Source organism: Saimiri boliviensis, chromosome 13 (genome assembly GCF_048565385.1).
Source record: "Saimiri boliviensis isolate mSaiBol1 chromosome 13, mSaiBol1.pri, whole genome shotgun sequence".
NCBI lineage: Eukaryota > Metazoa > Chordata > Mammalia > Primates > Cebidae > Saimiri > Saimiri boliviensis.
This window is the reverse complement of record NC_133461.1, coordinates 24,088,509-24,104,100: the sequence shown is the minus strand read 5'-3', so window position 1 is coordinate 24,104,100 and position 15,592 is coordinate 24,088,509. Positions and strand designations below refer to the sequence as shown.

Genomic DNA, 15,592 nt, shown 5'->3' with positions numbered 1-15,592 from the left:
AAATGAATAGAGATCCTGAGAGCCGCACACCCTAATCGTAACTTGAATTTGTAAAAGGTCACTGAAAGCATACATGTCTCGTCGGAAAAGTGGGAATACTACTACTTAACTGTTGTAGGTGTTACAAGGATTAGCTCTGAACAGTGTGGTACACCCATTGGAAGGGTCATAAACATTTCTACAATGTCGGTAATACTATGGTAATCAAATCTATATCAGACTAAGGGTAGCACCATTTCCTGCCATCCAGCAATGGTTAAAGCTATTTTCTTCTTTTTTTTCAAATAGACTTTATTTTTTAAAGTAGTTTTAGATTCACATCAAAATTGAGGGAAAGGTACAGAGAGGAAAAGTATGTTTTCATGCCCCTTCCCACATGTATAGCCTCCTCCATTATCAACATTTCCCCATCAGAGTAGTATTTTTTTCACAATTGATTAACCTACATTTTCTTCTTTTCATTCACAGTTTTCAAATGCCGGTCATGAGAGTCAGTTTACTAACTGAAGTCTTTTATGAAATATTTTTTTAAGATGATGAGAATAAGGAGGGACATAACTATCTTAAAAAATCGTAAAATTTGACACAAATTGGTGTGACCTGGAGTTCTAGCTACTTGGGATGCTGAGGTGAGAGGATTGTTTGAGCCCAGGAGTTCAAGTCCAGCCTGGGCAACATAGTGAGGTCCTGGGTATAAAAAAAAATAGCATTTCTATAAACCCATCATCACTCATGTGAAAAGGCTTGAGTTAGTTATGTTTCATGATTCAAAATTTTAAAAATTTTATAAAATATGGTACATATATTACATATTACACAGCACATGTGTTAGCTTGCAACACACATTAACATTTTTTAATTGAATATATACATAACCATGCTAATTCCAAATTTATTAAAGACCCAAAATATCCTTGTTTGTTTAGATTAATTTTTACTGCCAAATAAATTTATGCCAAACATAGAAATTGATTTTCAGTTTGCAAAGCCTTTGTATTTTTAGAATTGTGCATTAGGGATTGTAGATTCATAGTCTGAAGAAAAAATAGTTTTATTTTAGGTATCTCCAGATAGGAGGACCAGGGTATAAGTCAGCCAAAGAAACAAGGAAAATTTTGGCTCCATAGGAGAAAGAACTTTCAAACAGCAAAGATTACCAAAAAATGGAATAACAACCCCTAAGTAAGTCATGAATTCCTAGTCACTGTGCTCAAACACAGGTGAATTATACAATTGCCTTTTATTCTGTAGAAGTTGAAATATATTTATCATTTACATTTATCATTATGGTTCTTCCTTTAGTTCCAACATACAAAAAGCTAAAAGAGAACACTCTCTTTGATTGAACAAAAATATTAACACTTTAAACAAATTTGAAAGTTAAAATCAAAAGTCAAGCTTTCAATAAATAGAGTGTAAGCAGAGCTCTTCCCTGTCTTGGTTGCTGCTAATTTGATATCCAGGTTTCAGACATGCCTGTGATGCATTAGGCACTCGATAAACAGTTGGGAATAAATTAATGGAAGACTGTGCTTTGTTAACATAACCACATTTAAAATGTATAAGTAGACTTTACATTTAGAATTAGGAAATTCAATGATATGAATCAAAACATGTTTGACCTAGGCTTTGAGACAACACAGCCAATTCACTTTCTTATTGGATGGCTGAAAAACAGCCCCCTTCCCTTGCCACCTTACACTGCAAAGAATGGCCAGCTATCAAATAATTTTCTCAACCTCATGTCAGCCAACAAGACTTTCAGATTTCTTTTTGGTTATAAATCCTGCTCAGAACAAAGATCCTTTATCAGCAACTCTGACAAAGTAATGAGAGGTATCCATGCTCTCTGCCCATTCTAACAATCCAGGTGTCCTCTGCTTTTTACGCTAAGGTTTAGATTGAGGCATTCAAAGAATTGTTCATAATACATGGTGAAGAAATATTCTTTGCAAAATAAAGAAAAATCTGACTTTAACATGGTATATTTAGCTGTAGAATAAAATGTTGTCTTATTTTTCTGGTACTTTTTATTTTAATTTTAAATTTTAAAGTATTCTTCCAAATTTTGTGACTGAGTCTTGGAACTGCTTGGCCAGTTAGAGATTGTGAGGGTGAGACTCCAGTGAAAAGAGTAATCTTCCACTCTTTATGGCATTGATGTAATATGTGGTTGCCATCAATATTAATGGAGTTTCACTTCCACTGTGGTTCTAGTTCTAAATGAAATGTTTTTGCAGAGACATTTCATTTAGAAATAGAATATTTAAAATTTTAAATATTTTAGTGATATTTTAAACTGGAATATTTAAAATATTACTAAAATTGTAATATTTTAAATAATATGCAATTAAATATATATTATTTGTTTAATAATCTTCTGATTTTTAAATGAATCAAAAAGTTAATCAAAAGGTAATTCAAAAGTCATTTTAATATTATTGACACCTTTAACCCATGTTGGTCCATATACCCTATGGCTATACACTGGTTGTTTGCTTTGCTTCAACAAGACTAAGTCTTTATGTTTTTGTTTTTCACTTTTTAAATTGTGGTAAAATACACAAAACACAAAGCTCATCATCTTAATCGTTTAAAGTATACAGTTCAGGGAATTAAATACATTCACAATATTCTGCAACCATCGCTGTCATCATTTCCAGATCTCTTTTTGTCGTCCCAAACTGAAATTCTATATTCATTAAACAATAACTCCCCATTTCTCCCTCCTTCCAGCCCTGGGCCACCAATACTCTACTTTTTGTCTCTATATTTTTGACTATTCTAGGTATGTTATATAAGTGAAATCTTAAGTATTTGTCTTTTTTGTGATGACTTATTTCACTTAGCACAATGTCCTCAAGGTTCATCCATGTTGTAGCAAATCATCATATTTTAAACTCCTCTTTAGAATAATTTTTTCCCAGTTTTTCAATTCCTTGACAGCTTTCCATGTTCTTTATATTCTACAGCTTGAGGCTGTGTTACTTCAGTTGATCCAGTAAAATTTACAAGCTGAAGCTAATGAATACATTTATAAGAGAAATTTTAAAGATTAACTTAAAAAATATTCAGAATCCAAAAATGCCATATACAAAGAGAATATGAGTGTTTTGTTTTGTTTATTATGGAACTTTCTGCACTAGAAAAATACCTGGCACACTTTTGAAACTCCATATTCTCACTTGTTGAGTGAATAAATCAATACAAGAGTTGATTCTTTTACAATTTAGGACAAACTAGATTTTTTGATTAAAATAAAAAAAGATTTTCAATATTTTGTCACTCCTTTGCCATTACTGCCTAGGAAATTGATTCTAATAGTTTTTAATGAGTGTGAATTGCTTGAGCAGCCAACCAAAGAGACTTTCAGACACCAAACCAGGGACTGAAAAGGTGAAGTGTCCCTAAGGTCACGGGTACCTAAGAGATGGTGCCAACATGGGGAGAGTGGCATTCGTGCTTGAGTAGAAAGTACGCAATGGTAAATTTCTATCTCAGAGCTTTTTTTCTGGGGTTGGTCCTAAAATAAAAGGTGAGTTCCTGAATGATGAGGCCAAAGAGGAGAGACAGAAGAATAATGTAAGATTTTCAGAGTGGGTAGTCACAATAACTCTCAGAGGTAAGTACTGGTTTTCTTGCATCTTTCTGCAATTAACATTTCGTTCCCTCCTCTAAGGTGGATCCTGTTTTAGTGAATAATTGGTATTTAGTTTAATCCACGCCGATGCATCATAGTTGGTTTCTGCCAGTTGTTTTAATTGTTTCACGGTTGCAGATATAAAGGGCAATGAAGAAATCGAAAAATATTCTTGGAGAGAAGCTTGTGATATTGGCAGCTCAAGAATGGACAGAAAGCATGGAACATACGTATTGAATGTTGAGCACTCTGTAAACCAGCTGGTGAGTGTTGTTGCTCTGTTTTGATAGTTTTGCCTATATTACAGTTTCATTTTCAGCATTTAAAAGCAGCTTAATCTCTTCTCTACAATGTAGCCAAGATCATAGTTTTGCATTCTTCTCCAAAATAAAGAGCAACCCTATATCAATTTTTGTGCCGTAACTGTTATGTCTTTTTTTTTGCTATGTTATATATTTAGGTATTAATTTAAATATATATAGATATAAAGTATTAGAAATGTTTCTATGGCCATATGGCTATAGGATATACAAACAGATCCATTTAACTTTCTATATTCACTCTTATGTAAACATAAACTTCAATGATGTCAGTATTTATTTATTTATTAAGTTCTAGTTTTACAATTTGATGCTTAGAGTTTTTAGACTTGTCAGAACTCAGATTTCTAAATATGCTTAAAAACAAGATATTAATCATAGATGTTAATACTTCTAAGAAACAAATCCTCCAAAAATACCTGCTTTGTGTCAAAATATGACTATTTTGTCTGCTTTTAAAAAAATTTTTTACACCGAGAACCAAGCCTTCAGTGTACAGTTATCATAATCATGTATCTGTATCTTATACAGATTCTATATATCTATTTATATCCAACCAAATAATCTTTGACATCAGAAAACAGGAAGGACATGTATTGGAAATTAAAACGCTGAGTTAAAATTCACTGCCTGATGGTGGCGTGTGCCTGGAATCCCAGCTACTCGAGAGGCTGAGGCAGGAGAATTGCCTGAACCCAGGAGGCGGAGGTTGCGGTGAGCCGAGATCGTGCCATTGCACTCCAGCCTGGGTAACAAGAGCGAAACTCCGTCTCAAAAAAAAAAAAAAAAAAAAAAAAAATTCACTGCCTGAAGATGAATGAAACACTTGTAAAGAAATAGTTTGCTTTTGACATATGGAGCTGTGGTAATCAGCCTGTATAACTCACGTATGAGATAAACCAAAGAAGAAAGTCCTGTTTCTCAGTAAGTGTTAATACAAGAATCCTATGGAGGATTTCTGATTCACCAAAAGAACCAAGATCTTCAGTACCAGGGTTGGTGTCTGGAAGTTTGCTTGGTCAGTTGCTCAGGCAACCCTGTAATTGAATCTTCAAGATGTCCAAATATTCAGACGGAAAGAAAAAAAATTCTCTTTGGCCAGATATTTATCATCTTGATAGTTTCTCTAGATAATAACAAATGTAGAGATGTTTACAAATATGAGCTTAAGTTTTTTTTGTTTTTTTTTTGTTTGTTTTTTACAGCATATGTCTGGATAGCTGACTAAATATTTTACTTTATTATATTATTCAGGCCTAGATATAACAATATTTTTCTCTTCAGGCCAAATTCAATAATGTAATTTAAAAAGTATTTAAAGATTATAAACACATAGAAAATAAATTTTGGTGTCCTTGTTTTTCTGTTAGGGATACAAGAAATCTCAAGTTAATCCTTATAAAGTTAGGGGATAAAACTTATAGAGTGTCTTTTTGTAAATATAGCTAATACATTTCAGGTGTCTGCGGCCATTATTAGCTAATGCGGATTATGCTAATGCTGATTAAATATTATTTACAGCTCTCCAACTCTTCCAGTTTTGAATAAAGACTCCACTGTACTAAGAGTCAGAGCAACCTGACACTGTAAAATCATTACTTAGGCTGCAATATTATTCCCAAACTGGTCCTAGATTGCAGGCTGCCACCCTTCATGTAGACCCATCCATTACCTTCCTCTCTGAAAGGACTGGGATTCTAACAGAGCCAGAAAAATTTGGGAAACTGGCCTGCTGAGTGAGTTTCACTTTGTTTGCAAAGGGAATTAAAAGTTCAGGTTCACTAGCCACAAGTAAATTGGATGTAACAGAAACAAAAGGATCAGCACCTAGTTAAATAAGCAAGAATATTATCAAAAGATAAATTCAACTTCTTCAAATTTGCCTAATGAATAGTAGGTAGAATTTTACTCATATTTGATAAACATGGGACAGTTATCTATTTCTTTGATATTATACTTAACAGAAAAATTTAACTTAGCTAATTTTATACTGCCAGGAGTATCCCATCTTATCTGTGTTTAATGACAATTGTATATTTTTGTATTTTTAATGATAATTTCTAATGGGTCAATGATTACATATCATTCTGGTTTGACAGTTTTCATAGAACTCACTGGTTGTAATTTCTATAACTATTAGTAATGGGTTATTAAATCAACACAAAGACAACTGGTAGCAGTAGCAGTAGTAACTATTACTAATAACAATAACGATAGTTAACACCTATTCAGTGTATACTATGTGCCAGACATTGCTCCAAGCGTGTGGCAGTTATTTACTCAGTGATCATATGAGCAAATCTGTAAGTGAGTAATTTTAGTATTCCTCCTTTGAAGCTGATTGAGGAGTGGCCAAAGATCACCTTGATTCACAGCAGAAAGTAAACATTATCATCCTGTGAAATGAAGAGCCTTAAATAATTCTACCTTATGTTTCATATGTAATAAAACTTTTGGCTGGGCACAGGGCCTTGTGCATACAATGTCAGCACTTTGGGAGGGCAGAGCCAGAGAACTGCTTGAGCTCAGGAGTTCTAGATCAGCCTGGGCAACATATGTAGACCCGATCACTATGAAAAACAACATAAAAAGTAATTAGGTACATAATGACGTATGCCGGTAGTCATGGCTACTCAGGAGGCTGAGATGAGAGGACTGCTTGAGACTTGGGAGGTTGAGGTTTCAGTGAGCCGTGATGGTGTCATTGCACTACAGCCTGGGTTACAGAGACCCCATCTCAAAACCAAAACCAAACCAAACAAAAAACTTTTCCACAAGATCCATTAATTCTTGAATCTACTCCTCTCTCGTTTTCACTTTATCTTATTCTTCCCTTCTTTTATCTTTTAACACATCCCTTTCCTAAAATCTTTCCCTGCCAACTCAGTCATTTTCAATCCTTATTCATCTCTTCTTCTGAATGGGAATTTACAATTATTGCATTTATTTGTTAATTATACAGTAATCTGTTTTGCCTCCCCATGGGAAAATAGACTCCTTGAGAATAGAGACTAACATTGGTGTGGACTGTTTTTACACTGCACTGTGCCCGAGGAATCCAGCAAAAACATACTGCAAACTCGACAAATGGTTTCTTTTCTGTGTCACTGCCATAGGCTTGCAAGTTCCATTGGATACAGCATGATATGAATTATGTAAAGCAGTCATTTTGTGTAAGAATTTTTCACTAGTATCATGTAGTATAGTCTATACTACATTACTATATTAGCATAACATGGTATAGCATAACAATGTGTACTTTACACTATACTATTCCTAGTACGGTATAGTGTAATATAGTATAGCGGAAAGTACACGGGCCTTAACACTGGAAGGTCCGAGCTCCTTTTGTGTCATGACGGCAAATCATTTCAACTCTTTTTACTTCAATATTTCCATTTCCAAAATGACCTGAACGGGTTAGTACCCAATAATATGCAAGGAGTTCAGCTTACCATCCTCTTCCTTATGGAGGCTTCTTAACACATGCTCCACATATGGCAGCTTGCAATATGAAGATATCCAATCCACTGATGTAATACCATGAAGAAGAAGATAACACATTCCTAAACTAGGAGTTTGGTAACTTAACAAAAATTAGTTAAAGTATAAGGTATAATAATCTGTCTAGATTTTTTATCTTCAGAGGATAAGAAAACATTTATTCCTTTTAAAAGTCACACTCTTATGTATGTTTGATAGAAGAGTTTTATTTTAGCAATTCAATGCCATGGCTTCCTAGGTTTCCTAATCACTTGCACTCTGCCGTTGTAGCCAATCACACGTCCAAATGACCAAGAGGCTCACAGTTCCATACGCTGGTGTCCACCATCAAATGACATAACCAGTGATGTTTCTCCCAACTTAGCTGGGGTCTGCGTGAGCCCAGGAGTCCCTGCACATTCAAGATGTCTACAATCAGAGTCCTGTAACACACAGGTAATATTTAACACAGGAGCTTTTATTCAAGTTGGGACGTGCTCTATATGGGGAGGTACTTTGCTTATTCTTTCCCAAGAAATGTATTTAATTACTTAATTCATTTACATTTGTATTAAGCATTTGCTGTATTCTCAGTATAGGTACAAGTCACTGTGAGACAATTCACAAGAAAATAAATATTTGCTAGTCTCTGCTTTCCAAGAGCTAATGTTCTAATTGGGGGCTCAAATATTCACAATAGATAGAGAACATATATGAAAATCAAAGGAATAAGTGTAAGGTACAAATGCAAGTTTACGGATGGGTGGACAAATAAGAATGTTAGCAGTATTAGTGTTTAATTCACCATTAGGCTCTGACGGGAGACTGTGTCATATTTAAAGTTTCATGGGTCCTATTCTACTGGCGATCACCTTATTTTTAATCTTCTCAACAACAATATGAGATGGATAATTTTTATCCCTGTATTTCAAAATAAGAGACTTCAGGTTGAGAGAAGGTAAGGATGTTGTTTAAGATTTCATACCTCTGAAATTAAACATATCTCTCTATTTAAAAAAGACGGGACTCTTCTATTATGCCACATTGCCTGTCTAAGAATAGTAACAACAAATATTTGCAAAATACTTTCAGTATTAATAAACCAATTCAATTATTGTAATTTTAAGGCAATCCTATAAGTCACAAGCCATTTTTATCACCAATGCATAAATGAAATAGGAACTCATAAAAGCTAAGAAATTTTCTGAGGTAGCATGTAGATTTCAACATAGGGTCTCTAATCTAACATTTTATGTTTGTTCTTTTAAACTGTGCTGGTAAATAATCTCTTTAATCTTTGTTAAAGATAGTGAGAAAATAAGCAGGGCTTTGGTTTACCTTGTTAAAATGCACATCAATGGAAATTTGATGTGCAAATTAGGGAGTTGCACAATGAAAAACTAGGGAGTTTTTTTATTGTACAATTTCAGATATTAGGCCTGGGATGGAGATAATGCACTCAGGTGGATTCTCTGAGTCTCTCTCATTATACTTCACTCCAGGTAGCCACCTACATGCTGCATGATTGGAAGTTATAGAGTTGTTATCAAGAGTTGATTCATAACCTAGCAATCAATATTACTTAAATAATTGGGGATACTCTAAGAAAAATTAGTGCATCATTCTTCTCATAGTGCCCGATTTCTCTCCTAATAACATAGTCACTGACCAGTGCTCAGGAACTGGTGCCAAAATAGGTGCCTGTGGAAACAGTGCTGTGCTGAAGCTGAACCATGCTATATTCTGGATGGAGGATGGAGGATGGAGGATGGAGGATGGAGGATGGCGGATGGCGGTTAGAATGGCCTTCTTGACTGACAGACAAATTTTTGCCAAGGTCCTATTTTAGAAGTAAGCATGGTGCGTTTGAAGAAACTGGGGACGAGTAGGGTCTGAGGCTATTGCAGTATAAGGTAGAGATAAAGGAAGCCTGGGCTAGACAGGTATCAGCAGAGATGGAGAAAAAGTCATTAATACAGGGATATATTTAGGAACTAAAGTTAACAGGACTTGGTACTGAAATGGGAGATTTCTAGGATGATCTCTTTGTTCCAGTTTATGGAATTGAATGGAATGGATGGTGGTGCCATTCAGTGAGATGTGGGAGTTGGCCAGGTTTCACTGAGAAGAACATGACTTTGGGTTTGAACACATTGAATTTGAGACATCTTTGAGATCTAAAATATGGTACCATGTAAGCATTTGAAAGTTAGAGGGATTGGCTGAACTAGGGATAAACATAGTCATTTGGATATGGTTGGTAACTAAAATCATGGATGTAATGAGAAATCCTGGGGAGAAAGCATAAAGTGACCAAATCTAAGACCCCAACTATTTTTGGAGATAAAATTTCATTGAAGTGCAGCCATGCTCACTTGTTTATTCAGTGTCAGTGACTGCATTGCCACTGCAATGACAGAATTGGAGTAGCTGTAACAAAAAGTATACAGCTCTGGCCTCTCAGCTCTGCTTAATCACACAGGTTATGTGTGTGCTTGATGTGTTTTCAGAGAGGCAGAGGAAGACTCTCCTATTGCATGACAGACACGACCCCAGAATGGCCTCTCTGTTCCTAGAGAGCATCAGCTTTTGGGGAGAAAGAAAAAAAAAACTGTGTGGCTCACAAAGCTGAAAATAATTACTATCTGACCCTTTTAGAAAAATTTCATTAACTTCAGACCTACAGTGAAAAGAGACAAGGGCCTGGGTATGTCAACAGTAAAGGCTGAAAATGAACAGTGAGGTTTCAAAAGAAACTGAGAATAGGATTCTGGGGAGCTAGGATGAAACCAATGAGAATGGAACAACACAGAAGCAAAAGAGACAAGGAGGAATGGGCTCCAATGACAAATGCTACTCAGGGCTTAAGTAAAATGAAGTCTAAAATACGACAATGAGCTTCTAATAAATGAATATTACTGGTGACTTTTTCAGTGGCATGAAGGAAGCTGAAGCCAGATGGCACTGGCTTAAAAGATGCAAATGGAGACATTGCATCTAGGCAACTTTCTAGACATGTCATTTTCCAGGGAAAGAGAGGAAAAATGCAATAGCAAGAGGTTCATTTGGAATCAAACGATGTTTTTTTTTATTTGAAATGGGAGAGAGCTGAGTGAGTTTAAATGTTAAAAGGAAGAGCCGTTTAAGAGGAAAGTGGTGAAGTATTCATTCTGAGAGGAAGGGCATTCAAAAAAGAAATGTTGCTGGGAAGGGGAGACGAGATGGGATCCAAAGGACAGATTGGGGGATCAGCTTCAGTCAGTTGGAGGTATAACTTCTCTTGTGTCAATCGGGAAAGGAGAGGTGGAGTGCAGACCTCTGGTGGAGTGTTGAGGTTTGCAGGTTTGGTAGCTAATAGGGGTCTGAAAGAGTTACTGTTAGGTATTTTTGAGTTTTTCAGTGAAGTGGGAAGGTGTGGTCATTTGATGAGAATGAGAAGGGACAACTAGTGTGCAAGGGTTTGTGGGTAGATATTACAGATTCGAAGAGACAGTAGAAGATTGAGAAAGTACTATGAAATGAGAGAGAATTTTAGTCAGGGAAATATAGTAGGGTGATAGAGCAGAACAGAAAATTCATTTGAGGATGACGAACTTACATTTACATGGGTTCTAATCTGCTCAAGGGCTTGACATTCCCCAACAGTGTGGCAGCCCCAGGGCGGGTCCAGAGAAAGCAAATAGTCATTTACTTGCCATCTAGAGAGAATGAGAAGAGGAAGTTCGAGAGATTCTAGGGAATTAGCAAGAATGTTATTTTGAAATAATGGACCACCCAACAAAAGATGGACAAGGAGGAATCTAAGTGAAATAAGGGCTGCCAAACCAAAGGTTTCAATAAGACTAAAGAAAGATCATGCTGGTATCAGGGAACAAGCAATGTGGAAGGAGTGAGCATGGTGGTTAGAGGACAGATTTCTTGAGGAAATGAAGCAGTTTGTGGTAATGATAATGTCCATTGGAGAATCAGGTGCATGAAAGAGAATTTACTGTTTAAAAGTACTGTTCTGCTCACATGAAAAAAAAAAAATGTAGGAGTGAGAGAGGAAAGAATAAGTGGAATGCAGAGGATTTTTAGGGCAGTGAGACTACTCTGCATGATACTGTAATGGTAAATATATGTCATTGTATAGTTGTCCAAACCCATAGAGTGTACATCACCAAGAGTGAACCTTGAAGTAAACTATGGACTCTAATAATGACATATCATTGTAGCTTAATTAATTGTAACAAATATTCTACTCTGATGGGAGAAGTTGACAACTGGTGAGGCTGTAAATGCGTGAGGGCAGGAGGGATGTGGGAAATCACTGGATCTCCTGCTTCATATTGCTGTCAACCTAACACTGCCCTACAAAAATTAAGTCCGTTGAAAAGAGACAAATGGAAAATAGAATAAGAGAAGATGAAATTTTACAGATCTGTCTTCTAATGTAAGGGACAACAGACAATTATTTCCACTTGCATGAAAACATGGAGTTTAAGCCCAACTTTCAGAGACACATAGTGATTTAAATGATTGTTAATACAGTAAGTTATAAGTAATATAAAAGAGATGATAAGTTACAAGCATTTTTGTTTTTCTTTGCTGATATTTTTATATACATGCTTAGGTAAAAGAACATTGCCACAGTGACTGGTCTATGTGGAAAGTCTTCCTGGCTTGTCTCTTAGCCTGTGTGATAATGACAGCAATTGGGGTACTCATAATATGCTTGGTGAATAACAAAGGAAGTGCCAATTCCTCCATTGTTATCCAGCTGTCCACAAAAAATGGAGAGTGTGTTACTGTCAAATCTGGAACACCCTCTACTGCTTGTCCACCTACAATGACCACCACTTCAACTGTACCTACAACCACTGAAACTACAACCTCAACAGCTACAACTGCCACCACTTCCACAGGACCTACAACTACAGCTTTCTCTTAATATGTGATTTAAACAGCCACAGCCATCACTTCAACTGAAACTTCAGCCTCTACCACTTCAACTCAGCTTGCAACTGTAGCAGCTGCTCCTATCACTTCGAGTGGAACCATGGCTGCCGTCACCGTAACAGACTCTTTAACTGTTACAATTTCAGCAATATCAAGTCCTACTTCAACTTAAACTTACTTGACAATTCAAACAATCACCAGTTCTACCATCTCTTTGACTGAATCAACAACTACATTCTCTTCAACTGAATCTACAACCACTACTGCTTCCACTTAACCTATAACTACTGTAACTTCTGCTTAGCCTGCAGTAACAATGCTCATCATTCTTTTCCAACAATGTATAATCTCCACCTATTCATCTTAGGACTAAGCTCTGATTTTTCATCTTGCCCACATTCCTTTCTAATTGGTCTGGAGAATCATGCCCTACAAACCATAATTTCTCATCAGACGGGTTTTATTTAACCCTGTATATTGTGACTTACTTTCCAATCTGACTCTGGTATAACAAGGGAAAAAAATCAAAATGTTTTACCCCAAGATATATTTTCTTGCCATACCTTGAAATTGCCCTGCAAAGTCTCTTGTGGGAAAAACTCCACATTCTATAGAGAATACCCTTCCCCCCTTTGTTTTCCTTCCTTTCTTTCCACATTCAGGAGATAATCAGCAAAAAGTCAGGCACTCTTTTAGGTCTGTTAAGAAATATTTTACAACCTGCTCTCTTGCTGAAGTCTGAGATCTGAGAGATTGCTCTGCACAATAAAACTTGGTCCCAACAATCCTTTATCTTAACCTGAACATTCCTTTCCGTTGATCTCAGGTCTTCAAATAAACTCAACCAATTGTCAGCCAGAACATATTTAAATTTACCTATAGGCTGGAAGCTCCCTCTTTGAGTTGTCCCGCCTTTCTGAACCAAACTAATGTATTTCTTAAATGTATTTGATTGATGCCTCATGCCTCCCTAAAAATATATAAAACCAAGCTGTACCCCAGCCACCTTGGGCACAAGTTCTCAGAACCTCCTGAGGGCTCTGTCATGGGCCATGGTCACTCATATTTGGCTCAGAATAAATCCCTTAAAATATTTTACAAAGTTTACTCTTTTTGTCAACACATCTGAACCTGCAACCACAAATGCTACCATTACCACTTAAAACTTCATAGAACTACCATCAGTCATCAAAATGACCTGTTCTATATTAAGTTAACTTTTAGTTATCACCAGTAATGTTAGTCTACAACTACTCCTCACACTGGCCCTTCCCCAAAATTGAAATTGTACAATATATGAGTCTAGTTCTGGCTGACATAACATTATTGCCTACATTAAAACCTTCTGCAATGCAAAGGGAATGAAATGAAAAGTCAGCCTGCAGAATAGGAGAAAATATTTGTAAACTATGTATCTAATAAGTGGTTAATATCTAAAATATATTAGGAACTTACATAACTCAATAGCAGAAAAACAAACCTGATTTAAAAATGAGCAAAAGATTGAAATATAAATTTTTTTCAAAGAGTACATACAAATGGCCAACAGGTATATAAAAATATGGTCAACAGCACTAACCATCGGGGAAATGCAAGTCAAAACCACAATGAGATACCACCTCACAGCTGTTATTTTGACTATTATCAGAAAGTAAAGAGATGGCTAGGTGCAGTCGCTCACACCTGTAATCCCAGCACTTTGGGAGGCTGAGGTGAGCAGATCACGAAGTTAAGTGATCGAGACCATCCTTGGCAACGTGGTGAAACCCTGTGTCTACTAAAAATACAAAAATTAGCTGGGTGTCGTGATGTGTGCCTGTAATTTCAGCTACTTGGGAGGCTGAGGCAAGAGAATCACTTGAACCAGGGAGTTGGAGGTTGCAGTGAGCTGAGATCACACCATTGAACTTCAGCCTGGTGGCAGAGTAAGACTCTGTCTCAACAACAACAACAGCAAAAAGTAAAGAGATAAGTGTTATTAAGGTTGTGGAGAATGGGGACCCTGGTACACTATTTGTGAGAATGTGAATAATACAGCCGTTATGGGCAATAGTATGGAGGTTCCTCAAAAAATTAAAAGCACAACTACCATATGATTCAACAATCCCACTTCTGGGCATGAAATCAGTGTTTTGAAGAGATACCTGCATTTCCATGTTCACTTCAGTATTATTCACAATAGTCAAGATATGAAACAAATCTAAGCTTTCATTAATGAATGAATGGATAAAGAACATGTGATATATATAACATTTGTCTATATTCACTTCTAAAAAGGCTAAATAGTAATCCATTGTGTGTGTATATATACACACACACACACAATTTATCATATATATGATACACATATACTATGTATGTATGCACAAGGGAATATTATTCAGCCTTTAAAAAGAAGAAAATTTTGACGTTTGTAACAACGTGAATTAACTTGGAGGGTATTACGCTAAGTAACACAGACCAGGAACAGAAAGACAAATATTGCATCCAGTTATGATTAAAACTCTCAGCAAAATGGGCATACAAGGAACATATTTCAATATAATAAAAGCCATCTATGACAAGCTCATAGTCAATGTAATATTGAATGAGGAAAAGTTGAAAGCATTCCCTCTGAGAACTGGAACAAGACAAAGATACCCACTCTTACCAGAAGTCATAGCCAGAGCAATCAGACAAGAGAAAGAAAGAGTATCCACATCAGTGAGGAAAAAAAACGGCAAACTGTCCCTGTTTGTTGATGATATGATTGTTTACTTAGCAAACCCTAAAAACTCCTCCAGAAAGCTCCTAGAACTGATAAAAGAATTCAGCAAAGTTTCCGATACAAAGTTAATGTACACAAATCAGTAGCTCCTCTATACACCAACAGTGACCAAGCGAAGAATCAAATCAAGAACTCAACCCCTTTTACAATAGCTGCAAAAAATTAAAATACTTAGGAATATACCTAATCAAGGAGGTGAAAGAACTCTACAAGGAAAATTACAAAACACTGCTTTTTTGTATTTCTTAAAATCATTTCTTTCTCTCAGTCTTAAGCATGAGTTCGTTCCTTCTCTTTCCTCTTGACCTTTCAAACCATTCTCCCTGCATCAGCTAGAGGGAGCTTTCAAAATGACAAATTATATTTTGCCACTTGCATGCTTAAATGAATCCTGTGGTTTCAAATAGCTTTCCAAATGAGATCCAGTCTGTTCCATGTGGTCTG

At 36.1% G+C, this 15,592-nt stretch overlaps 1 protein-coding gene and 1 non-coding gene across 2 annotated transcripts; both read left to right on the top strand.

Moving 5' to 3' along the window:
- The first annotated feature begins 3,777 nt into the window (after positions 1-3,777).
- DYNAP (dynactin associated protein) lies at positions 3,778-13,735 on the top strand. Its single transcript, XM_003926055.2, has 3 exons — positions 3,778-3,903; positions 7,735-7,899; positions 12,056-13,735. The coding sequence occupies exons 1-3, from the start codon at positions 3,847-3,849 to the stop codon at positions 12,371-12,373; spliced, it is 540 nt and encodes a 179-aa protein (XP_003926104.1). The 5' UTR covers positions 3,778-3,846; the 3' UTR covers positions 12,374-13,735.
- Positions 9,898-10,031, top strand: LOC120361732 (small nucleolar RNA SNORA64/SNORA10 family). Its single transcript, XR_005577865.1, has one exon. It is a non-coding gene; the product is annotated as a small nucleolar RNA SNORA64/SNORA10 family (small nucleolar RNA).
- Positions 13,736-15,592: the final 1,857 nt, after the last annotated feature.